Source organism: Hyposmocoma kahamanoa, unplaced genomic scaffold (genome assembly GCF_003589595.1).
Source record: "Hyposmocoma kahamanoa isolate Upper Pololo Valley unplaced genomic scaffold, ASM358959v1 78, whole genome shotgun sequence".
NCBI classification, from domain to species: domain Eukaryota; kingdom Metazoa; phylum Arthropoda; class Insecta; order Lepidoptera; family Cosmopterigidae; genus Hyposmocoma; species Hyposmocoma kahamanoa.
The window spans coordinates 16,269,999-16,297,589 of NW_020653945.1; the positions used below are offsets into that span (position 1 = coordinate 16,269,999).

Genomic DNA, 27,591 nt, shown 5'->3' on the forward strand with positions numbered 1-27,591 from the left:
TACCCACATGATCATCATATTAAGTCATTTTATAGCGCTATAAATGGTATAGATGCCTGAACCGATGTAAAAATTACGTATGTAATTACATTCATATCTACACATCTGGGCGTAATAATAACATTAAATGTGTCATAGCTCGAAACCTACGCATATGACGATGATTGATGGGGAGATGGTCTTTTGACTTTTATTGTAATTGTGCCATCAAATGTGGAGAGATTTTTTTTATTGTTATTGTGGTGTGTGGTGTGTAAAAGGGCATACTCCTCGTAAACAACTCAAATGTAACGGAGCAAACAAAACTGTTAACGCGAGTTTGATTAATCCGGTAAGTTCGTGGTTTGGTCTCAAGTTTGCTAGTGAGTGATCATTAATTAATAATTAATCTAGGAAATTAAACTATTTTTCCGGAGTTAAATCGCGTATTTTTGTTTTTCCAAACAAAACAACGTTTCGGTCATTTTAGAGGTCCCATGGTCATTGTTGACTGATTTAAGTCCGGAAAAATAGTTTCATTTACTATGTGTAACAATCGCGAAAACCTAAGAACTCGATAATAATTAATCTTATTATCACATAAACTATGTTATAAAAATACCAATAAAGAGTGAAGTAAGTGACTGACGTGATAAATTCAGGAGAAAGTAGAATTTCTCTATATTTTTTTTTATATTATACAAGTGACGGGACGAACAAATCGGGCATGGCCCAAAACGACACGCCTGACCATAGCAGCTTTCAACCTAATTCTTCGATTCGAAGATTCCTTTATTGTGATCGCCATCGTCTCTCATTGAACCCGATGTCAAATGTGGTAAAAAAAACAAAAAACTTTTAGTTATTCCTACGTTGACACTAAAGAGATGAATCTTATAACAATGGTTATTTTGCCTTTAAGTTTTCAATAATGATACTTTCAGAGAAAAATAAAATAATAAATAACTTTAAAACAATAACAAGATACATGATAACGTATTGTGTTCATCTGTCGCGTTGGCAGAGCTACAAAAATGTATGAAAATAAGAATATCTCTTGGAGATTCTCGCAATTAATGTGCGAAATTTAACCTCGCTCGAGAGGAGGTCCTGTGCCCAGCAGTGTAATACGTACGTAATTTACTTAAAGTAAAAATTTATTCGTGTAAAAACTGTTCTTACTACAAAACTCGCCATTTTCTCATAGAAATATTTATGAATTATGGAATCAATAATAATTGTCTCAAAAAAAATCAATATCCATTCAGCTACCAGCTAGCAACTATCAAAGATAACATCGAGTATTACACTGAAAAGGTAACAGGAAAACAATAAAAAAGTTTATAGTTTGTCTATAGAAAGTGGATTTATTTAACCAGAAACAATTAATATTGTATTAACACTTTACTATATCGTTATCAAATCTATGGTTATTACCATCAGATAACATTATTGCACACAATCTGCCAAAAAATGTTTCTAATCCAAAACAACAACTTTACAAATTCTTTCTAAGTTTGATGCAATCTAAACTGGCAGAAAAAATTAAGGATTGTTCTTTAAAGGGGTTTTTCGTTTCAGTTTTACAAAATTCCTTTACAACGACGTTATTGACAGATTTCCGGCTCGTTCGAAATATCGTGTTAAATCATTTAGCACTTATTTGGACGCAACTAATTTGCAACACATTGACAACTAACGTTAAAGGCGAACAATCTAACAAGTAACGTTGACATACCTAATTGTTATCATCAATTATCTGATTTTCACGGCTCTATGCCACATGTGTTTTTGGGACGATAAATAATGGATGTTCTAAAATAGATATCGTTGTGTTTTAGGAGTTTTTTGTAAGTAAGTAAGTGTTCCCATTGACTTATAATTGTAAGTCAATGAGTGTTCCCATATTTTTTTATTGCAAGGCATAAGCCTGCATGTTAGAATTTTTTTTTAAATATTTTTTTTTTTACAGTCAGCCGTGATCATAACAATTGCAAAGGGCCCGAAATATTGGTTTGTTTGAAAAAAAAAAAACAAATATACGTGATAAATAACGCACACACTCAACATAGCCCCGCACTAGGGAAACCCTGTGTCGCGGGTGCCATGGACACACACATAGACAACCACAAATTACACCCAAACTCACGAGAGAAATAAATGTAAGCCATACAAACATTTCTCCCGGCCCGGGAATCGAACCTGGGACCTCTGCGTGGCAGTCCGGCATGGTAACCGTTCGGCCACAGAGGCAGTTAAAAAGTGATGTAGATTCGAAAAAGAATCATTTCCTATATAACTGCCTCCGTGGCTGAAAGGGTACCATGCCGGACTGCCACGCAGAGGTGCCAGGTTCTTCTTATTTTTCTTAGGTTTTCACGATTCAGAATATTTATTTATATTTTTGATGTTCCGTAACTAGAAGTTTTTAGTAACTAGGAGTGTTTATAAAACTGAAATACTTTTTAATGCATTTTACTAAAAACCGAAATAAAAGGTTATGAAAATCATACTTACTTATATATAAAAAAATAGGCTTGAATATGCTAATAGTGAATAATATATTTTTCGCAACGCCAAGTATTTAAAAAAATACATTTTTTGCCTTGCTGTAGCAGAATATACTTATTTCCATTACTACTATTTCTGATTCATAAATATTCATGGAAAATTGAGAAAAATTAAATTTTATTCGTCGCGGTCGGGTATTTCTAGGTTCAAGGCAATATTTTTAAAATTAAAAAAATGTTTAACATGACTTCAAACATTCTAGTTAAGTCAATAAATCACAAGAAAAAAACAATTGCCTGCTTGAGCTATTTTAGACGCTTCGCAAGGTTAAGCAGGGTTAAGCCTTATTTTTCTGGTCTATTACGAAAACAAAGCGCTTAGTTGACACAGTTTAGTTAACATAGCGGTTACTATCTTATCGAGGAATGATCGATTCTATGTTGTTTTATCTTCCACACTTGCTACCGTTCAACTAGAACTAAAAAGTGTGCCGTTAAAATACAATAGAAAACTCGAAATTATTAAGAATAGACAGAGGCAGGAAAAAGTAAAAAAAAAACTATTGAAATTTAAAAAGATGATATTAAAAAAAGTTGATTTCTTTAAATCGCTCTCCTGCAATGTTTTCAAATTCACGTTACACGTTTTACCTTTCCAACGTCGATATTTAATGAATAAGTTTACGCAGAAACATCTTTAAACATTTGTCCGAATAAAATAAAGGTTACAATTGACTATGGAAACGAATAAAGTTTGCATTTATGCAACTGAGTGATTTACTTTAAAACTTTTTAGAAAAATATGTCTACTAAATTATGACTAAATTACAACAAAATATTAAACACTCACCTTTCTAAATTTGAAAAAGTGTGAAGCAGGAATAAAAAAGGACTCCTCTAAGCACAAAAATAATTCACACTACACTTTAAATATTGTTCGTTTTTTTTACTGAACGTAAATTCGGATTAAGTTTATGTATTTTTATTCGATAAGTTGCTCGCCCGCTGCATACGACTGTCGCGAGTTTTTGATTGTTGGTATCGGATGTTTGAACGAGCCGCCTCGAGAGAGATGGAAGAAAGGGCGGGAAATTATATACACGTGTAGCACCATCTTTTGGCATAAGCAATAATTATTATACAGCGACATCTGTAGGCGAGTAGAATTATTAACTAATAGCAAGTCAATACTAACGACATCTAGAGTTGAATAGGAAAAATAATCCTGTAGCGTCTACGTTCGAATTTTGCTTTTATAATAGCATAGTTTTGGGATCAATACGTTAAGACCTAGACCAATGATTCAGCCATATTCCATCAATGTGGGGAGTATTATTTCATCAAACTAGATTGTATATGAAACAAGTTTGTTTTGAATATGTAACTTTTTTATTACATTTTAAACTTAGATAATTATAGTCAATAATACTAAGTCATTCTTCACTCAACTAAAATTAAACATGCTAGTCAGTGAGGTGAGACACGTAAAAGAGTAACTATTTTGTATATTTATAAGATATATAATAGAGTATAATTTCATACTACGCGATATTCCATTGTAAAAATGTGATCATTGCTCTCAGTGATAATTTTAGTCAATCGAAAGCGAAAATAATAAATCAGCGATTTTTCTAAATTATACAACATACTTATCGTAACAATAAACATACATTCGACACTTAATCTTACTTTAGAGTACATTGACAATGTTGACAACGTATACAAGTTGTCCATGAAGTAAATTATGCAGAAGTTAAGAGTTATATAGAAGTTAAATACAATTTAAATACGGCTAGGTGTTACAAAATAGTTAGTCAAGTTGACAACACCATTTTGGTACTTTAAAAAATCGTGTGAAAATGTGTGATTGACAGATTTTCGGCACGTTTTTGGCAGACTTCAACCTATTACTTTAGTGATAGATTATGCTGCATGCAATTTATTGGCATGAATTAAACGAAGCGTTATAATTGTCACATGCAGCGGTAGTTGCCTAGCATAAGTTTGTAAAGCTTTAGAGATAATTTTTAAAGAGTTTACTGCTGTTATGAAACTAGTTGCAACGGCCTATGGGGATAGCAAGTGGCGCAAATGCAATTAAATACTATTTCATAGAAGTTTACGTATGCCGCACGGCTACGGTTTTATCCTAAGTCTATCGAAGGGCTTACGTAAACGCAACTATCAAATTAATAAGCAAAAATATCTGTATCAGTCTAAATTGTACGAGTGCTAAATAGAGGACAGTTCGCAACTGGTGTTATCAACACTACTTTGTTTCACCTTCACCTCGGATACAATTACGGTTTACATCTACTGGTACTTTTTGAACGACACAAGTCGTTACGTTACGTCTACGAGTTTTACTCTATTAAGACTTATTTTAAAATACAACATTGAATTACGGACTGACAGATTAATTGTTTAGCTTTACAAATTGCCCAAAATATTAAAAAGAAGATTTATTAACAGGTTTTTGCATAAGAAGAAATATTGCCGAGATGTAGGCAGTTCGCCATTTTGGTTTTGTCATGTGGTTGAAATATGCGATTGTTTTTTTAAGCTAGGAGCTAAAACATATAAAAAAGTACGTAGTTCCATTAATCTTGTAGTAGCCAACAATTAATATCTCAAAACACTTGATCAATCGACAGAACGTTCAAATAGTTTCACAAAGTTTTCTTAATATTTTATGCATGATCAAAACATTCATAGTTTGGTTGATACGTGAGTATTAATCTATGCATCGTCGTCTGGGCAACGAGTAGGCGTCGGCTTTGGAGATTCTTTAACGTCTTTACCAGCCTCTGAAAAAATGAAACGAATGTTACTCTAAGGGCTAAGATGGCGACTTTTGTAGTCTTACTATATACGAATAATGTGGTTTAAAATTACAGTTATTAAAGTGGTTTTGTTACGATGACAGCTGTAACGAAAGGCCTGCAGATTTACGAAATATAAAATAATAAATTAATATTCGGACCTGGGGGAACGATGGCTCCTTTTTGATCAAGTTTTATGCCAGGCTTCAAAACCATAGTGCCGCCCTGGAATATAAAAAAAAACATAAATCGCTTAGCATTTCTGCATGTACACACGCATTTTATAAAAATATGCGCTTTGACCATACAAAATTGATTTCCAAAATATAAAATACGACGAATTAACTCTGGATTTAATTGAGAGTTTGATGGTTAACAACATATTTAATTAAATATGACTTTGGACTTCGATGATTTTGAATAGGTCTTACCTTCATCTCAAGATATCCTTTCTTCTGCATGTCTTCCACAGCAGCTTTGGGCATAATGATCTTCTGGACTTTCACCATTTTCTGACCTATTTGCATCTGACACAATTCACCAGCTGCTGAAAAGTAAATAAGAACTTTGATTGTTAATATATTTCCTAAAAGTATAATTACCATATCATTTAGTTTTTGGAAGTCAGAGGACACATGAAACCATTACAAATTTGTATAAAATGTGTAATATTTTAAATATCCGAAATTAAAAAAAAAAAAAAATTGTCAATAATTTGACTATATAGACAACGGCATGCAAGTAGACGCCGTATACACGATTCGGAAAGCTTTTGATAAAATTGATCACAAACTATTACTTGATAAGATAGCCTTTAATGGTATACCAGGGAATTTACTCCGTTGGTTCTCATCTTAAGTCTGCAATAGGTCGCAGAGAGTCGTTGTTAATGGATATCATTCAGACATAATCGACGTAACATCGGGTGTACCTCAGGGATCAATCTTAGGCCCGTTATTATTTATTATATTTTATAACTGACATTAAATTTTGTTTTCAGCACACAAATTTTCTTTTATATGCTGATGATTTAAAAATTTATAGAAGCATTACTAGTGATATTGACTGTACTTTACTTCAACGTGATCTAGATCATTTAACTCACTATTGTATCATAAATAAACTCAAGTTAAGTATTCCAAAATGTAATGGTATTAGTTTCACGAAAAGGAAGATGAAAATTACATATATTTATAAACTTTGCAATAACACATTAACAGTAGTGGATTCCCTGCGAGACCTCGGTGTAATCTTAGATAATAAGTTACATCTCGACCTACACATTGACTCCATCGTTGCCAAGGGGTTTCGTATGTATACATTTGTCATGAGAACTGCCAGGGACTTCTCTCATCTATCAACTTATCTTTACTTATACATTAGTCTGATTCGACCTCAAGTGGAGTATGCATGCTCAATTTGGGACCCTCACTATAAGAAATACTCAGAACAAATTGAAAATTCAAGCTAAATTCCTTAAGACGGTAAATTACAAAATATATAGAAGAAGTACACCACCATACGAGAACTTGCTATCTACATAAGTTTAGAATGCTAACACTTCAATAGACGAATGCTTCTTCAAGCTGTAACACTCCATAGACTTTGTCACAATTTGATTGACTGTCCAGATCTTGTGCAAATTATTAAATACAATGTATCCACAATAGTTCATCGACGACGTACGCGCTCCTACCGGCTATTTAAAACGGCGCGCTGCCGAACAAATGCTGACAAGCGAGTTCCCCTACGTCGCATTTTTTCTCAGAACAATGATTTGTTTAGTGTTATTGACATATTTCATTTACCTGCTTCTAAATTTAAAAAAGCTATTATTGAAGCACTGACCTAATTTCTTTGTTTACTTTTTACTTGTTTCAGTTTTGCCTTACCCATTGCACACGGCAATTTCAATTTCAACTTTATTAATATGTGGATAATGTTGTTGATTGTACGTGTACTTATGTCACTTAACCTAACAACAAATGTAATCATACCATGTACAATTGTTTGTTATGCCTTGAAAATAAATAAATAATCACTTTAATTATTTAACAAAACAAAAAAATGGTTTAATGATTTGATTTACTAATCGTGTACTTACGTCGAGCATTAAGCGGCAACGGGAGCGGCTTGACTCCTGGAGGCAGAGCTTTCATCGATACCTAAAGGAGTAAGTAATACGTCAATTAGTTTTAATTTTTAATCAAAATATTTAACTTTAAGTTTAGATGCTATGTTGTAGGTTAGACATACCTTTTTCAAAGTTGGACCAGGTGGTGTGGTCGCCTCTGGTTTCTTTTCCTCTATAGGTTGTTCTTTAGTTGTATCCTGTGAGAAATCATATGAGTTATACAACAATAACGCACACACTCAAGACAAAACTAGAAAGGACTTTTTTAGTATCTGCTTTGGTAAAAGGTCAGTTATCTACTGCATTTTTTACATGACACCATTAGAATTACTTTAAAATCCAACTTCGACTTCTTAGGTCAGTAGTATGTCCTAACCAGTAAAATCATTTCCGAAAATCCGGTTGCTGCATGTTGTGCTTTCCAATCGTTTTTAAGTCTAATATTTGTAGTTGCAAAGTATTATGTATTGTAGTTAAATAATGTGTACTGTGCTTTTAGACGGAATAAATTATTTCTATTATATTCTACAGTAACCGTATAAGGTAATGGCGCTAGTTAGTACAGTACTTACAGCGTGACCAGCTTCCTCAATCTTCTCCGCCTGTTTGTCATGTTTTGTTTCAGTTTCTGGCTCTACTGGCGATTTTGCCTCAGCAACGGTACTGTTGTCAGTTTCATTCTCGGGTTGGCTCTCAGTTTCCTCTTCAGTTTCTTCTTTCTTTAGTTTGGCAGGTCTACAATTTATTAAATTAATACAAAAATTTGTATAATATTCTAAGTTTTTGACTTCGTTTACGCTTCTAAATTTCATACGATCAGGTAACTTGCATCATCTCTTTGAAAAAAATGTAATAAAAGACAGTATTCAGCAACGTGAGGAAAAACTGAAAAGCATGGGTAAAATATAATTTTGAGACTACAAGAAATAATAGTGCAATAAAACTAACATATCCTGTGGCTCCTTGCGCGGTCGTCCTCTCTTTCTAGGCGTAGGTTTCTCTGCACTAGCGGTTGTAGCTGCAGCAGAGCTTGCGGCTGCGGTAGGTGCCGGTTTCGTCGGTTTTTGTTTTAGGCTAGTGCGACGAGTCTTAGGACGACTCTGGAAAACAGCAGACAGCTGTGAAGCTTAATTGCTTTTTTATATACCTAAGAGGAAATTAGGATATTATATGGTGTAACACTATTTAAGACTTCTTGTATATACAACATTGTCCAAAATATTATTATAGCATCCATATGGAGAAGTTCCGTAAGTCACAATTTTTCAAAAAAGTCTAAAGATAAGTTTTATGTACCTCCGGTTTATCTGTTTCCACATATTCTTCATCATCATCCTCAGTTTCATCGGAATCTGGTTCAATTCTGTAATGTTATAACACAAAATACATAGTAATACATGCATATTCACTTGAAAGTTATATGTACGTAACTTATGAATTTATCAATATACTTAAATAGGAAAACGGTAGACATTTTCTAAAGGTAACCTGAACAAAATTGACAAAGGCAAAACGTGAAAAGTTTAGTCGCCATTTAAGTAAATGACTGTAAAACTTGGCTATAGAGGTTTACCTGTCACGTATCATTTTAGCATAGTCTTTTATCTTGGATGGCCGAGACGATCGACGAATGCCGTCTTCGCTGTTGTTTCTGTCGTTGCCCCCATTTTTCACAGCACCTTGCTGTAATAACCATTATATTTCAATTTAATAATAATGACATAATATCGTGGTCTGATGACGACTGTTTTAAGGTATTGTTTTTATATTCTATTGCTTGATTGACTTGACAAACGGTGTGACTGTGTTATACTTAAAAACAACTACAACACCATAAAAATTATTACTTGTATATTACCTTATCTTTAACAGTCTCTTCCTTCATAGCTTTTGGTTCTTTGTCTTCCTTAACTTTAGACTCTTTATCTTCCTTATTCTTGACATCTCTATCTTCCTTGACATTGCCATTGTTAGGTTTCTCTTTCTCTCTAGGCTCCTTGTTCTCTTTCACAGCGCGCCTCTCGGATGCCTTCTTTTCTATAGCAGGTGATTTGATAGATGGAGTTTTACGTTCGTCAATGAGCCTGTGAAGTAAATAGTTTCTGTATTACTGTTGTCGTTCACTTTATCATGTCGTTTGTCTTCCGTAGACAAACTGGGATATGCAACTAGCAATATAATAAATATATAGCATGCTAGTTTCGAATTTTTAACTTAGTAAGTTATGCAAAGAAATTGTCAACTGCGTATTTACATATGTTATAGCGTCAAGAGCATGTCAAGCCTGAGGCTTAAGATTGAAATTCAAGTCTAGTCGCTTGCTTGTTGTGCACTTGACTGTACAATATGACATCTGATATTTTTGTTGCATTGGTAGAATTGGAGTTTACCTTAGTTTAGAAGCAGAAGTGTGGAGTTGCGGTCGTCTATTTCGTAACGTTTCCATTGCTTTAGCTGGAGTCTTAGTTGATTCCGAACGGGTGCTATTAGTCTTTAAAAATTATAATAATAAATCAGAAGATTAAACAAAATTCACCTGGTTTTTGCAAGACTAAAATAAAAGTTTCAGCTAACACTTTGGTGACTAATTTGTTTGTCAAAAGTAGGCATGCATTAAGAGTCGATACAATCTCAAATGGCTTTGGTTGATTCCACATAACAGTGAGTGTTGAATCAATTACTTTGGAAAAAAGTATATAGTAAAATTGAGGATATGCACTGATTAGTATACAGTGTGAAAACACGATTCTTAAAAATTTGCATGATGGCAAAAAATCCAAAACTAATAAGTTCGTAATTTTACAAGGAAACCGTTGTATTCAATAGGTATTTTACATATACCAATGACTTTGTTTATATCAACAAAGCACGTATAGTATATGGTATACATTTTTCAAATGGCTATAATTTCGGTAAAAAAATAAGTTCTGAAATAAAGCCGTCCCTACCGGTCGATTCAAACAAAATTAACCATATTAGTACAGAAAAAAATTTGAATTCGTCCTGAGGTAGTATCGACTCTTAAGGTACGAATATGTAATATAGGTAAAGAAAAAAATGGTGGGTTTTTGAAGTTACGAGCACAGTTTTTACAAAGATGAATTTTTTTTTTTAATTCATGGATAGTCTTCTAGAACCGTTTTCCTGTAACTACAACGATTAAGGCCTTGATGCCCCGTCTCAAATTTACACCCTGTATATTGGAGAAAAAACGAAGAAAGAAATAGTGATGAAGAAAGTTAGAACTATATTCCTTATTTTAAACCAAATTTCAAGACTTTATCCTGAAAATTTCACTAATTACGAATTCAAAGTTATTGCTCAAAGTGATAGAACATAATGTTATTTAAGACAGTAAAACATAAATATTGACTCCCGCCGTTTAAAAGATTATTTAATAAACCCAAATAAGTGAACTAAGTTATTTAAGAGAAAGTGAAAACATAATGTATTAGAATTTAGAACTACAATGGCAAATATTACTGAGGATCCCGATAATTAAACGAAGACATGGCTCAAAGGATTTGTATCCAAGCCAAAACTATTAATAAAAAAAATATAGGTAAATAGACGAATACATAATTTTTTATTCTATTAGGTCACTTGAACTATATCTTATTATTAGAAAGAAAATATTCGCAGTCGAAGTTAAGATAAACATACCCTTTTCAATTCCTGTAGTTCTTTCTCGAGTAAGCGCAGCGATTTGTCGCTGGCGCCACCGCAACTGCTGCTCTCCACTTTGGTATTTTTGTCCTTCTTTGCAGTTGCCCCTAGAGTTTCTGCCGCTTTGCGTTTTATTTCTTCGGCTTTCTTCAATATATTAGCTAACTGTAATTGCAAGCATAATCAAGTTTTGTTAGGCCCTTGAATCATTATATCCATGTAGCCAGTATTACAGTATTATTCTTCAGAAGACTGTTGACGATGTCTTCGAGAAAGTTAGAAAGTTGTAACAGTGGAGCACCTTGTGAAAGAGATCGTTCGTTCAGGGAAGTACTGCCACCTTACCTATTTCTGCCGCCAAGCAGTAATTCGAGTATTATTGCGTTCCGGTTTTGATGATGCTGCTGTTGAATTTATGTCCGATGCTGATGAATTTACAGGCACATGGGAGTTGTCAACTTATGTTTCAGGGTAAGGGGCGTAGTGGGAGTGCCCCTCAGATCTTTTGCGATTTAAAGCTCGGAGTGGCACTGCAACTGCTATGAACAGGCGTGTGGCTTGCCATCAGGCGCACGACATGTTTGTCCCGCCACTTGACATTATAATAATCTCAATACACAGTACTTCACTTAGTTTGCCACCCTTAGAGGTGGAATATTTTCTTCAAATTCAAACAGGACCACTACCGAGGTACCCTCTTTCCAACAAAAAAAAAAAAATCATCGAAATCGGTTAACAAATTTATCGCGTATATTAATAAGTTATCGCGTAACAGACATAAAAAACATGCAGTCGAATGGAAAACCTCGGAACGGAAAGTCTTTTTTTGAAGTCGGTTAAAAAGTTGATATGCTTATCAATAGAAATAAAGGATGAACATTAGATGAATAGGCCAAGAATTGCGCCTCACAACATGAAAGTAAAAAGTAAACTGGAAGTGTGGACATTTTTATAAAGCGTCTAGCTCTTAAATGCGAGAGGATTGTATGCGGTTGAGTTTCACACTCTGAGCGCGTCGCAGCGCGGTTCCATGACTAATTTTACAAATTATATATAAACATGTACTTTTAAACTACAGTTTACCTGACTAGCGGTGCCCTTAACAGTTTTGACTTCAATGGGTTTGGAAGTTGCAGTTTCCATGGCCTCGAGTTTAGCGGGGACCGTCTTTGGTGGCGACTTGCGTGTTGGGGGTAGAGGGTTCGTCGTTGGTAGTTCTGGCAATGTTGCTTCAGTGTCACTATCTGTAAAAAAGCAAAATACAGTACAGTAACGAAAAAACTTTACCAGCAATAGCTTAATAATAAGGTGTCAGACAAGAAAATGCATGGGAACTCAATACTATGAATCCTCCAGGATGTGAATGCATTTACGACAATGAAGTCCTCTAATATTTTTTGGCAGATTCTCTCGGAAATCATGCAGAGTGTAACATGAAGGCTTCAGATGGAGGTCTTAGACAAGACAAGGTGCTCCATATTTGAATCAAAACCTTTATTATTATTTAAGATTAATATGGCAAAATTTACCTTCGGAATTAGTGGTGTCCATCTTTTCTTCCTGCTCTGCGTGCACTGGTAGCTGCAAAAAACAAATACAGATTCTAATTTAATAATTAAAACAAATCTATTTTTCAAACTCCTACATATAGCATTAATAGGGCATCGAGCACGGGTTTACCCGGGGTTTCCCGATTCTGATGGTTACAAGAAACCCGGATTTTATCTAAAAAGCCCGGGTTTTTCGAGTATTTTACTTAATTTTTTTGTTATTTATTATGTATAAACCACTTCGAATACAATAATAAATGTAATAAAAACACGCTTTGATAAATAATTACGTGTAAAGAAGCGTAGTTGCCACGTTTCTTCCCTATCAAACAACCAAGAAAACAAGCAATATATAAAATGGAACGTGCTCTCTCACGCCATTTTGTTTTGTCGTTCCGCACGCGCGATTTGTGATACTAAAAATATATTTTTTGAAGATATTATTAGCCTTTAAGTGCAATAACTGATTCATACCAAAATGATATAATTAATGTTAAAACTGATCTCTGACTTCCAGAGATCAGTTTTAACTGCTACATTACTAGATTATATTATATTATATACTAAGATATTCTGAGAAAAAGGTTTCTTTAAGACTTTATAAAACGTCTTGTAATTTGGAAAGTCCTGTTTCATTTATGATAATCCTTCCTCTCCTCATCCTTTGTTCCATTGTACCCGGTTTTGACTATACTATGACCCGAAAACCCGGGTTTTGAAAATTGGTCCGGGTGTCGATGCCCTAAACATGACTCAGTATTAAGGTACATTGATGCATACCATGAATCCCTCTGGTTTCTTTATTTCTATCGCTATGTGGTCGCCCTCTTCTTTGACTGAAAATAATAATATAATATTAATTTTAAAACAAGAGAGAGAGGAAAAAAAGACAATGTACTGTTTAGACGACTTTAAATAAAACTTATTGTGATTAAGATGTTAAAGACATCTACCATTCTGGAATTATGATTGTGATTCGTGTATACATTCATGTAACAGTATTGTTACAGTAATTATAAGAATCAATACTATTAATTTCTTACCGTTGATCCCATTTCCTTCTTCGTCTTCTTCGTCATCCATATCCATTGAAGAGTCATCAGGTTCCTGTTTACAATTTGCAAGTTTATTTATTTACACAATTCTAAAATTTAATTAATAATAACAACGCACACACACTCATAGGCCCGCACTAGGGAAACCCGGGATCGCTGGTGCCACGGACACACCACGAATTACACCAAAACTTACGAGAGAAAGAACTGTAAGTCATACAAATATTTTTCCCGGCCCGGGAATCAAACCCAGGACCTCTGCGTGGAAGTCCAGCATGGTAACCGTTCGGTTACGGAGGCAGTTTTAAATTAGTTTGTGATGAAACTATGTACTATAACACAATGTTTGGAAAACATGTGATGTCCTCAACCCGATTGGGGCAAGCATGTTGGACTATAGCTTTATACACTCTCATAGAGGAAACCCATGCCTAACAATGTAACGTACGGGTCGATAATAATGAATTTAATCGAAATTATTGCAATTACCATACTAACTTGTGTACTACGGAATTCTTCATCATGAGCGGCGATGACATGGTTTTCCAGTTTCTCCTTCGATGTGAACACAAGCTCGCAGAAGTCACACATGAACTCTACACCTAAAGGAATAGACGCGAATATGTAGTTGACGTAGACGTTCCACTTGTCTGGCAATTTTATTGAGAGGCATTTAAATGTTGTTGCATAATAAATAGAATTCACATTCGCCTTTAATGTACATCAAGGCGTGGTAACTGGGCGCTAAGTCTATGTTGCGAGTAGAAGGAATAAACGAGTTGAACCAATTCGAAAAACAAACTTTTTTAAGTTGGTCCTGGGTCTGGGTGTCCTGTGTAGAGCCCCTGACCTCATAATATAGAGAAATTTTGCACCAGGTGTGATTGGCTGTCATATTATTCATATATTATTATATAATGCGGCGGAACGGAATGGCGAATTTTTGTAACGATATTGTACATAGCATAATGAACTTTATGGTCAATTGTGTAACTTATAAACTAGATACGAGTCAAAATCTACCGTGGAATGCACGAGCATTTTCGAGCATGTGCGAGAATTACGCGGTATATTTTGGCTCGTATTTAATTTATACATTACACAATTGACCATAAAGTTCATTTGCTATGTACATTATCGTTACAAAAATTCGCTTCCATTCCGTTCTTCCTCAATATAAACTGAGTCAAAGAAGAGCAGACATTGTTTGTTCCACTGAATTGCACACTCCCATAGATTCGTTTGTTTTCTTGGTAGCATTTTGTATATTAAAATAATAAAATTATTATAACTTTAAAACTTATTCTTAGGATATGAATAACTATTCATATCCTAAGAATAAGTTTTAAAGTTCAATATAAGAAAACCATACAAGACGGTTAAAAGGGTTAAACTGCATATCTGTTGTTACGTAATGTTAATAATAGTTAGATGCTAGCCATTGTAATTAATGTTTTATTGTATTTTTTTTAAAGTATGGTTAAAACCAAACTAATGTCAGTTAAATAAGCTTACATACCATTGATATGAGATTTAATGTGCGCAGTGACACCGTCGACGTTCTGAAACTTCTCTTGGCATAGCGGGCAGGTGAGGTTCTGCGTCGCGTGGACGGCTGAGTGGTAGATCAACTCGTCTTGGTTTGCGAACGTGTCCGAACATTGCTCGCAAGGGTATTGCTCCAGTTCTATCGATGGCTCTTGATTTGGATGTTTCACGCGGACATGTCTGTAAACAAACTCGTGTGAATGTTATTATGCATAGGACAAATTTTAAATGAAATTTGTTTCAAAAGTATTAAAAAGACTGCAAAACATTAGTTTGCATATTGCAAAAATGTGCAAATTCTACTGAGTGGGAATTTTGATAACAGATTCTTATTTATTACGCAACTTTTCAGATCAGGTGCCCTTAAACGCAGTGGCTATTCTGAAGTGGTGCGCCACAGCTAGTTGCTTAACTGTCAAAATTGTTCTGATGAAAATTTTATCTTACATCCTTGATACATGATTTGATCTTATTTCAGCATAAATTTTATTTAGTGAAAGAGGATTAGTTACCTGGTATAATGATGAGATTTTGTGAAAGCTTTGTCACAGTATTTGCACGGGTACGGTCTTTCGCCTGCATGGGAACGCACATGCCGAGTCAACTTCGACACTGTGGAAAATCCTGAAAGGTAAAAAGAAAACATGTATTACAATACTTCTTATCATGTTTTCATTCAGGACCATACTTATTTCACATACGCGTTTTCGAAATATCGCAGCGAAATGGAGCTGAAGTGAACACAAGTGATCAAACACTTGGCAATAATAATTGTATGGACTTTTATTTTACAAAAAGGAACATCAAAGAGAGAATTAATGATTATTTATAATGCAAATTTCGACAAACGCGTATTACATCTAATTGCGCATGTTCATAGCTTAGCATTTAAAATTAATGTTGAGAGAAATGATGAGCTGTGCGTTTTTCATTTTGACTCACGCTCGGGACAGTATTCGCAGGAGAATTCCCGTCGGTTTCTGTGTACAACCGCCAAGTGACGGTCCAGTGTGCAGTTAAGGCGAAACCTGTGGTCATCGAAGGAATTAATTATGATATAACATTGAATATAATAAGATTTATGACATATGTAATAAGTTGGTAGTGTAGTTGGGAGAACTCTTGTTTTCCTGCGTTGGAGTTAAGTTGGATACCTATCATTCCCACCACTAAAGCTTTTCGAATTATGTGCAGTTTTACTCTACATCATGATGAAAGAAAACAGCGTGATGAAACTTGCATGTCGGAGAATATCCACAAAACACTTCGAAGAGTGTCTCCAAGCTGCATTTGGTCAGGAAGACTCAAGGCGTAAAATCGTCTCTTTAGAGGACATACATAATATCCTGGGATGGCAGTAAGTGCGCCAGTTAAGTGTACATATTATAGTTTCATTTCCTACGTACATAGTATTTTATAATTTCGCATTCACTATACGCAGCGGACAACGTAACATTGTTGTAATAATTTTTAGTCATCTTTCACACAAAGTATTTCCTGATTTATAATAGTCAATATTGGGTTGGGTACAATTATTTTTTTTTACTGCTGGAAAACTTCACAAGACAAAAATAATTATGTATGTGTGTATGTATGTATGTACATTGTGTAACATATAATTTTAAGAAAGAAATAACTTTCTTTTAGCGTAACTTTTGCAAACACTAAAAATGTTAGCGGCGAAACGAAATTTTATTATGACAATTCTCTAAAGAAAAATATTTTACATTATTCTGAGAAGGGTTTAAATTTATTTTTTATATTTAATACTTACCTCTTATCACACAGCGAGCATGGGAAGGGTCGATCTCCGGTATTGCTGTGTTTCTGTTGGTGGGCTTCTAACTCCTCAGTGGACAAAAATGTTGCTGGACAGTGCGGGCATTTTTCATGGAGCAGGTCTGAATGCATTATCTAGAAATTAACACGCATTTATAACTATATTAAGGTCTTTTTTAGATGAAACAACATTGGGAGTCTGGAAGTGTCCCAATAGTGGTATTGGCGAGTGGAATGTATAAATGTAGGCACTATGATGGAAACACCTTAGATGCAGATTAAAACACGTTTAATTTGAAAAATTGAATATGAAACCGAACAAGGCAGCGCAGCGGAAGCAACTGCCAAAATTTTGCTAAGCAAAAACAGTCAAAAAGTATGTTATAAATCCAATGTAAATTTAAAAAAAGGAAGTACAAAAACGAAGGAGGCTGCGTCACAGCTGGTCGCCAACAAGTAGCAGTAACGTTATATTAGTGCGACTGCCGTGTGATTAGTAAACTGCATATCGTCGCCTTACTTTCTCAAACTCGTGTCTTAAATCACAAAGTAACTGAAATGCAAAACTTGGATTGTATACACAAATTTTGCAGGCTAATTTCACATCACATGTCCTTCATATTCACACACTGGCTTTTACTTATTCTTAAAGTAATGCATGCAAATTAACACCATAGATAAGAAATTTAAAATAAATAGAGATACGAGTTTGAGAAAGTAAGGCATCGACATGCGATAATAATAACTTGCAGGAAAAAAAATCGGATGTTGATTACTTTGTAAACGTAAATTGTGCAAGAAAACGTACGATATGATTGTCTGCGTACTTAATAACTCCTTAATAATAAAATGACTACCCCGCCCGGTGTATCAGACTGCAATGCAATCTGAATGCAAGTAGTTCCAGAGCGAAATTGAACATTATAATAAATTTGTATTCAAGGATACTGGAGGGGACTGCCTGGAGTCTTATTTATGAATCACCACGTTTGCGTTTTTTACACAATAATACATATTTTAGTATGAATAGTGACAAATTGACTGAAGGTTTTAAGTACATGGTGTCATTCAGAACTGCGATTTCGGAAACATATAGGTAACTAAAACAATTCAACATAATAGGCGACGAAATTGAAATAATGGCAATAACAATATTAATTCGATATAATAAATATAAATAAATAATTTATCTTACATCAGAAAAGGCCGTCGTCGAGGTTACACTACACTATTGACCTCGTGCAGGGCGATACGTTGGTTTTCGTGGGCAATAAATATGATCCAATTTCATCGACAATAACAGCCCAACATTTTTCTACCTACGCAGATGGTTCGATGTTTACATATGCAGCACAATTAATTGCAATTTCCCATTGATTACCTTAGTAATGTATGTTATCACATACTGCACAAAAACATGTTACTTACTTTTTCATGCCTCTTTAACAGTGATTGACGTTTGAAAAATCGGTCACAACCAGAGCACTTGAAGGGCGTCTCGTCAGAGTGCCGCAACTGGTGCGTTGCTAAATCGTACTTTGTGAAGAATTTTCTGCAACAAAACAGTGTCATTATTATTATAAATAAAAGTCGATATAGGTGTAGAAATGAAAATACTTTAATTATTACGTCAGGCAGGTAGCTTACGAAGTCGTACCAAAGTCAAAGAATGATTTATTCCACAGGAAAATAAATTTACATTTGAAAACGTCACATTTAAGCTACTTTTAAGCTACTGCTCGTTCACTACGCGTACTTCCCTGAGAAGAACGAGCAAGAAACTCTAGGGATTGCTTTTTTCAAATAAACTTAAATGCTATGGAATACGCTATGAATCAAATTTGTGTAGATTCTGGAGCCATGTCATCTTTCCATACATTTTTATCTAACAGGTACTCTTCAATTTTGTAACTTTTCAATCAAAATAATTTTAATGTAGTTTTTAAACTTAGGAAATGACAATCTTAATATATGCTCCGGAAACTTATTGTAAAAACATATACCGTTCCCCATAGAAGAGTTGTTTACCTTGGTTAAACGAAACCGGGGTACCCTGGGTTTGGACTTAGCTCTAAGGTTAATATTATGGATATCTTTTTTCTCGTTGAAATTATGTCTATTTTTACGGGCATATAAAATATTTGAGTAAATGTGCTGTGATGCCCCCCTATTGATACCCTAATCATTGCTTCAAAAAGCGTGTTTCGGTCAATTGTAAAAAAAATGTAGAAGTCAAGCGTCATGTAGTAGCTTCTGCAGTACTTAGGTGCGGTGGCAGAAAACCATACAGGTAATACGACAGTTTAATAAAACATAATGTACTTAAACACCTGTGTTACGGCGATAAATCCACAAAATAGTAGCTCACGTCTCACAATTGTCGCAGGAGACGGTACGGGTGCGATGTTTCGAGACTACGTAGAACTTTAGTACCTATTGGAATGGATATGTGCGATGGTAGTAAACGCACGTCAATATTGGTAACACGATGATTCAATACAACATTTAAACCCCAGTGTTATGATCATATTTGCAAAAAATGGATACTGCCACGTCATATCTATCGAAGGCAGTATGATTACGACGTTTCCATACTATGTAGACGTTGATGCAGTGCGTAGGCTCGGTGGCAGTAAGACCACGCCAACATTGGCAATATGACGATTTAAAAGAGTCATATTCAAAACTCCTTTTGAATATGACTCGGTCTTTCGGTTTCGAATATGATTTCGGTCATATTTGCAAAAACATAATAAATCACTCCTCATTACATATATCTTTAGTACCTGCAGCATCAAATGAATATGTTCGATGGCAGTACGGATGCCAACATTGGTAAAGTGGTAGTTCTTCAATACAACACACTTAAACTTGTTGTGTTACTGTCATAATTACTAAAAACAGAAATTGACACGCCATATTTATAGAAGGGGCCAGAACGTTCACGATGTTTCCATGCTATATGGATGTTTAGTAGCTGATGTAGCACGTTGGTGAGGAGGTAATAAGCTCATGCCAAAATTGGCAATATGACGGTTCAATACATACACACATATTCAAAACTTCCCGTGTTACGGACATAATTGAAAAAATTGTAACTCACGCGATACATTGACCGCAGGAGACAATACAGATACGATGTTTCGATACTATGTAGATTTTTAGTAGGTGCTGTTTTAATAGAAAATGACGCGACATGTTTATCGAAGGGGTCAGAACGATCATGTTTCCATCCTATATGGATCTTTGTAAGCTGATGCAATAGGAGCAGTAGCAGTAAAAGCACGCCAACACTGGTAATATGACGGTTCATTATATACACATTCAAAATTCCCTGTGTTACGGTCACAGTTACAAAAACTAGTAACTCACGCATCACATTGGTCGCAAGAGACAGTACGGGCACGATGTTTCGATACTATATGGAGCTCTAGTAGTTGCTGCAGAGGAAAAGTCCGGTGGCAATGATTGCATGCCCAGCACCCATCAGTCAATCCGCGCGCCTGTTGTCTGTCCTCCTGCTCCAGCTCGAATGGTGACAAGTCCTCTTCAGAATCTGCACCACACTTATACGTAGTCACGCCAGTAGCCATATCGATAATAAAATGGCGAGAAATTAATTTTAATTAAATTTAGATTTATTTATGTATGTTATGTACCTTATTACCCATATTGTCAGTTACGTGTTCTTGTCATGTAATGTAAATTCGATAAACCATGCAGTATTTAAGTTATTAAGATGGGCAGGGCAAATGAAGTTTCTGTACTGTGAAGGCGTACTTGACTAGGCTATGACTCCCCAACTGTTCGTTAAATGTGTAATAAATATACAAGCGATCACGTTACTTTTGAACGTCAATGTGGTGGCGTTGGTACTGTATTGACATTGATGTCCATATTGTCAGTAAATTCTTTGAAATTGACGTAATCCAAACGTAACGTGCTAGCTTTAACATAATTGGTTCAACATGCTGTACATCTTTCTTGAAGTTAAAAAAATACAAAACTCACCTTCAACGTCACGTTGAAATTACTTGAATTAAAAAGAAAACAAGCAAAAGAAATGATAGGACATATTCTCACACCATTTAATATTTTCATTAAAATAAATATATCGGGAAAAGCTACATTTAAATAAGATTTGCAAGTGGAAGAGTGAGAGTATGTTCTAAAATTAATACATCTGAAACAAATGTACATACATGCTGCTTATTAAAAAGGAGACATAAATAGTTTTGATTACTAAGAACTATTAGCAAGCTATGAACACACGCAAATACGGTGTAAGTCGGCTGGAATGTTATGAAAAAAATCACCGAACATTTATTTCGCTTACTTAACTAAAAGCAGGTAAAGATTTTTCAAACTGGGTGTGTCTCGTCAAACTGACGTGTTTAATTTGTAACTTGTGCAATCTCTGATATTTAATGTTGTACTAGCAGATAGTGAATTCGATTCCCTTACAAAATTTAAAATACCTCGAGAAATCATAAAGCTAGGAATTTTAAAATTATACAAATGAGGAGTTGGCAACAAAAAACAACAACTGCAATAAAGTACCCATTTAATAATAAAAAAAAATTACAATATAGTTTAATATTGAATAATGCAAATGTACTTGATAATGAGCCTAGGATCCTCAAATGAACACATGTTGTCAAGGATACATTGTTCCCTTTCAAATAAATATTGTCATGTCATTATGATGGCTAATTTGGATTCGACGAGTAGAGCATATCGCGATAAGCGGATACGTTACATTATAATACAAGTGTCTACTTGAACGTCAAACTTTGTTCAAAAACGTGCTGATCGTAGAGTATTTATATTGCAATTTTGTTGCGCCAAATCGACTAGTCTATTAGCCACAAATATCCCAGTTTACAGTCACTTTACCTTATAAATGCCATAAAGTGTTTCACGTCCCAGTCAACCGTTAAGACTTGGAGAGTGCGCATAAGAGCTGGCGAGAACAATGTATTTACTACGCATTACTGAAACGCGATATGGGGATGTAAGCCTCGCAGCGACTCGTGTTGGTTCTTGTACTCATATAACATTAGATCAAGTGAGAAAGGGAAAACACGGTTACTGCTGCTGTTGTTGAATGTAACTTAAGCTTAAGCATAAATAAAACCACAATTAATAAAAAAAATTGTGCCAACTAATTTCTTTGTTTACTACTTCCGAATATTAAATTAAAACGTACACTATTCCAGGAGTTTACGAAATTTCTATTTAAAAGTACTGTACTACAATATTCCATACAGTGTGCAGTGTTCACGCCAACTCTTGTATTGCGACCTGTATGAAATTGTTGTAATATGATAAGTTTTATTGTTATACTCACCTGAACCACGCTTGGGTTTGCTTTTGATATTTTGTTCTTTGCCCTCCACGACTTTGATACATGCTGAGTCTTCGTCTCCATCTCCTATCTGTGGAAGAATACATAAAATATATATGCAAGAAACAAACAAAGGCACTAGCTATAATGGTGATATTAATTATTTACTTTATCATTGGTTTGTTAAAATCATAACTGAATGGTTTGTACGGTAAATGCCTTTGTGATTGTTCCCTCCAGTGAGCACGAGTAATATTCAAGATGTGTTTTTCCTTTAGTTATAAGACTGTCCTTTTAAGTGCTTAGGACTTTTAGATGTTGGGGAAATAAGCTAATTGCTCTTTGTATCGATAAACAGTTTCTTCCTTAACTTTGTTCATGCAAATTTTAAGTATCTGTACCAATCCATGATGCTTGCATAATAGTCCTTAAAATAATGTTATGCAGCCTTTATATTGTCTTTATGTTGAAATACCTGGCACTACCCCAAAGTTACACCTTTGGGATAGTGCCAGCTATTGCATTCATACTGGCTTCAAGATTATTATTCAGGGTCTGTTGTGTACTGCAAGCGGTAGTTGATTTCTTGTAATCATCACTAACTACAACTCAAAGTCAGAATTAATAGAACTGAAATTGAAGAAATGTAGGTTTTCTCACGTTCGGGTAAATGTTTGACTAAGAATGAGGTGCAGTTGAGCAGATGACAGTACATCAAGCTACACATTTTGTTTTGTTAGATTGTTACATAGTTGGAGGTTTAATACACATTTGAACAAAAGTGTATAGGTTGATGTGCTGTTGACTGTAAACCTAAGTACTTTTTAAGTTTTTATACTTTTAAACATAATCTATACCTCTGTAGCAAACTGCAGCAGTCACTATAAAACTTTTAGTATATTTATAATCTTTTGTTATCAGTTTAGTTTTACATATTTAAACATACTTGTTTAAGGCGCCTTTTCTTTGATTTGCCATTGTTTTATCTGCTTTTCAGGCTTGTGCACATCTTATTATTTTACATGTTTTAAATAAACTGTAAGTGCTTTCCTTAGTAACTGTAAGCTCACTTCTCATTAGCACCGGAATGTCATTTTACAGTTTGCTACTCTCTGATTTCACTTAGCTTGAGATTAGACATATAATTTCATGCAAACGTGTCTTATGACAGTAATAATAGGTTTTCGAATTTCTGCCCAATGCCAAAAACTTTATTTTTTTCTAATATCACGTGACGGGACAAACAAGATTGTACACCTGATGGTAAACTACACGCCTGTCCATAACAGTTGCAGTGCCAGTCAGAGCTTTAAATCGCAAAAATCTGAGGGGCACTTGCACTGCGCCTATAACCCTGACACATCAACCAGAACACAGTAATGCTGTCATTACCGCAAGTGGCAGTACTACTGTGGACTGTACTCCTTCACAATGAGCTCTATTGTTAGAAACATTTCTAATGTCAATTAGGGTTTTCATGTCTTCAAGAATTGGCTTGGATATTAATAAGTTTTCAAAGACAGTATTCTAATGTCTTTTAGTCAAGTAATGCTGATATGAACTGTACAAATTATTGTAATACTTAAGTATTGAGAAAGTGAAATTTACCTTAACATTATAAACATTTTCATCATCTTCCTCACTATCGCTGGCATCTTGTGAAGTAACTTCGACAGTAGCTCCGCCCTCCACTACAGTTTTAACCACTTTGGGCTTGACTCCTTGGCGGAATAACTGAAAATAATGAGGATGTTACACTAAACGAGTCATGAACTCATGTTAAAACTAATGTATATACATACATATGGATGCAAATTGTAAATCCATTGACAGTGTTCATTAACTGAACATCATTAACTGAAACTGGTTCGGTGTTTTTTGCATATGGCAAATACATATATTTATGCAGAAATATGACTGAGTTAAACCGAGGGTAAGAAGTGAGTGTAGGTATGATATAGGTGATAGATCTTTGTAGTTCAAAATATCTTCATTTATTTTAGGTAAACAGATTACACTTTAAACACGCATGTTTACGACACTATTGACCTTTGCTTGCTGTGGATCACTTTTTTTCGTTAGAGGAATAAGGAATTGTAGCAGTTACTCCTTTAACAAAATGCAATAATTATTACTGGAGTTGGCATTGAGTTTAAAGTAATTTTGTTTGTCTAAATTGTCCAAATGTTTCATTCCTTATGTATCTGAAGATTCTCTATTCAATATCTGATATTTACCTTAACCAGTGAAGAGGGCCAGGAAATTGGTTCCAGGGGAGTACCAGTTTGAAGGTAACTTAGTATAGAGGCATCTGCTCTGCGGCAAATCTGTTTGAACTCATAGAAGAGTTCCATGAAAAATTTACAGCGGCTGCACACATGCGGCGGCATCCGATCCGAGGGGAATATCTGAAAAATAAATATCATTTTTGCAAATTTACGCTCGCTTAGCTTGATTAGACTCCTCATTTGACCGCCAGAGGGCGCTCGTGAAAACATATTTCGTGATAATTCTGGACGTAGCTAGGAGAAAATAATATTGTAAACCAGGAAAATTGCAGTAAATAGTTATCTCTTTCTAACAATATGCAATATCACACTAGGGAAAGGACAATAACTTTGTATAGTGCCTTAGATGAATCGGCGCCATTACAGTTACTATTACGTTTGGCCACAAAGTCAATCTTATTCGATTTCTATACTGCAAATTCAACGCAAATGATTATGATTAAATTAATCGTAAATTAGGAAACTACTTATTCTTACCTCCACTGCGATGCATGCTAATACTTTCAATGCAAAAGGTACAGAATTTTTCGGTATTTGGATTTTTTCATGTAAATTTTTTAGAGATCCATCTTGAGACAAACAAAAACGACACGCTCTAAAAGCACTCAAAGTGTCTTTTCTTTTTTCCATTTTGGCGAACTTACTATCAACTCACTAGGAAAAGTAGATTTTTCTAAAATAATTCACTCCATAACCTCTACACTCTACAAGCTAAAGGCACACTAGCGCCACACAAAACAACTGTCCGAAGGTGAACTATTCGTACAAGTAAAGGGACGCCAAACATGTAGCGCCATTAGCGGGGAAAAGTGGTACTGTAACTAAAAACTTTTTCTACTACTCTATAGATCGCAGCACTTGTTGAATGGTATATCCGCAATTCGACGATTCGTTCGTGTCGCCTTTTTTCTTTTTTGGGTGCGTCCAGAATGCAAGTGCCTACCCAGTAAAATAAATTTCATTCCACCGGTTTATAAAACCTTATCTAATAACTGGTTGTTACACGATAATATCATGGACCTTAAAGTAAATATGTCGTGTCAGTCGTGCTTGTTTGCCTATTATCGTGTTTGTCCAAGTCTCGTTTTGTATAGATTCCGTCAGAGTAGAAGTTCGTTAAGGCCTCTCACGACAACTATTTTGATAAATAAAATGTGAAAACGATTAAATATTGTTGCAAAAATTTAAATTTAGAATAACATTCATTATTTCGGACAATCAGTTGCTTAGTTTCTCTGTTCACTTTGTCTACATAAGTTTAAAGTCCAGTAAATATTTTCAATAAATTTGAATTGTACAAATTAAACAGTAAAAGATATATGAAGTATGGGTATGGGAAGGGTATGGGTTAAAAAATACATGAAGACTGAATAAGGTATAATTCTTTTATTACACGTACCTACACTGAACGTTTTATTCCAATATTCGTATATTTTTATTAAATAATTCCGCTCGAAGTTTTTTGTATAAAGATGATATTCTACTATCAGCCTCCGTAGCATGGCTATATGGCTATAGCGCATGGTAGTCGCGACGCGCGTGATTAAATTGAAATAAGCGCGTGCTTCTGCATACTTCTGCAGGACAGCCGTCGGCGTCGTGGTGAAACAAATGGGAATGTATTAAATAAAATAGGGTGAAATAGGCCCCGAAAACTTAAGGGTATCCCAATGGATTTCAAATTCTATTTGTGTATATTTCAATAGAACATCCCCTACTTACCTAATTCTGCCGCGAAGCAGTAATGTGAGCATTACTGAGTTCCGGTTTTGAAGGGTAAAGGGTGCTGGTGAAATTACAGACACGTGGGACTTGTCAATTTATGTCTCAGGGTGACAGGCGCAGTGGCCGTGCCCCTCAGATCTTTGCGATTTAAAGCTCTGTGGCACTGCATTGGACCTAAATCCACTGGATTGTTTTATTGGGGCTGGTTTAAAGAAACAGTTTACAGTAAACTGATTGGGTCCTTGGAAGACTCATGCAGAGGTGTCCGTGTAGCCCATCGAGTATATAACGTATTGTTATATACTCGATGGTGTAGCCGCTTTAAGAATTAGTGAAGGACGCTATTATACGCGACTGTCCAAGAGAGCTTTTGTTCGCGTATGTAGCAATAAAGCCTGCAATAAACTCGGTGGAAAACAATTTCAAAATTGTGCTTATTTGATATTGTTTTTGATTAAACCTGTACAATTCAATGTACAATTCAAGACAAAACAAGTTCTTATTTTGAAAATAAATCTAAAATTTCGCTCGTTAAGTACCGCAACCTTAGAATAATAACGCATAGAAACCTAGTCCGCACACGCTAAGTGAGGCAAATTGAAGCGCTCCCAAAGGGCCTACACGAGCGGGCGGGCCTTCAGTGCTCAAGGTCAACTTGCACCGCGAACAGCTCAAGAATTTTAGCTAAAAATGACGAAATGTGCGGTAAATGAGTGTAAAAATACGTCAGACAAACATAAAATAGATACTAACATCACATTCCACAAGGAAGTAACGCATCAACTTGTATTTTTATATAAATATTCACTAAAACCGAAAATTAATTTCGTTGCAACAAGACACGAAAATGCCTACATGAATTTGATTTTTGCCTCACTTGTGACAGTTCGTTTGGTATGAAACTATCCTTCTATGCGTTATTATTCTAAGACCGCAACACAATCGCGTGTAACTTTTAAAACTTTTTCGATAACTGTTAATATTATGTATGGCGGGTTTTTGTGCTTACAGTATATACATAAATTAAGTTTTTAATTTAAATATTATTACCTTTTGAATTTCTTAATTATTTTGTTACCGTTTAAGATGTTCTATAGCTAATGCATGGTCAGTGTCATAAATCAACGTTATGACTATTTTTTTCCATGTTCTAAGCTTAGAATAATAACGCATGGAATATAGTTTCAT

At 34.9% G+C, this 27,591-nt stretch overlaps 2 protein-coding genes across 5 annotated transcripts in view; both read right to left on the minus strand.

Annotated features, from left to right (window-relative positions):
- Window positions 1-3,414, minus strand: part of LOC113232845 (aquaporin AQPAe.a) — a 72,015-nt gene extending 68,601 nt beyond the window's left edge. The window contains exon 1 of the mRNA XM_026467695.1: window positions 3,340-3,414. The gene's annotated coding sequence lies outside the window, so the exon portion shown is untranslated. The remainder of the gene's footprint in view (window positions 1-3,339) is intronic.
- Window positions 3,415-4,039: 625 nt separating this feature from the next.
- On the minus strand, window positions 4,040-25,323 carry LOC113233049 (proteoglycan 4-like). 4 transcript variants are annotated; one of them, XM_026468007.1, is made up of 27 exons: window positions 25,156-25,323; window positions 24,628-24,798; window positions 23,999-24,124; window positions 22,394-22,481; window positions 20,416-20,599; window positions 18,472-18,595; window positions 17,039-17,178; window positions 16,207-16,292; window positions 15,777-15,888; window positions 15,236-15,444; window positions 14,215-14,318; window positions 13,705-13,768; window positions 13,442-13,497; window positions 12,641-12,692; window positions 12,195-12,355; window positions 11,109-11,276; window positions 9,836-9,936; window positions 9,304-9,529; window positions 9,019-9,128; window positions 8,742-8,808; window positions 8,394-8,545; window positions 8,018-8,180; window positions 7,568-7,642; window positions 7,416-7,476; window positions 5,743-5,858; window positions 5,473-5,536; window positions 4,040-5,296 (listed from the first exon to the last, which is right to left on the minus strand). In XM_026468007.1, the coding sequence occupies exons 1-27, from the start codon at window positions 25,306-25,308 to the stop codon at window positions 5,229-5,231; spliced, it is 3,201 nt and encodes a 1,066-aa protein (XP_026323792.1). In that variant the 5' UTR covers window positions 25,309-25,323; the 3' UTR covers window positions 4,040-5,228. The 4 variants fall into 4 exon arrangements, with proteins under 4 accessions (XP_026323792.1, XP_026323791.1, XP_026323790.1 ...); XM_026468006.1 differs by having other exon boundaries at window positions 5,743-5,855; window positions 14,206-14,318; XM_026468005.1 differs by having other exon boundaries at window positions 14,206-14,318.
- Between the last annotated feature and the right edge of the window lie 2,268 nt (window positions 25,324-27,591).

Coding starts and splice junctions, on each gene's coding strand:
- LOC113233049 (XM_026468005.1), bottom strand. CDS start 25,308: ATGGAAAAAAGAAAAGACACTTTGAGTGCTTTTAGAGCGTGTCGTTTT. Junction 11,277..12,194: donor TTAAGGGCACCGCTAGTCAG/GTAAACTGTAGT, acceptor TTGCAATTACAG/TTAGCTAATATATTGAAGAA. Junction 5,297..5,472: donor AGGAGCCATCGTTCCCCCAG/GTCCGAATATTA, acceptor TCATTTTTTCAG/AGGCTGGTAAAGACGTTAAA.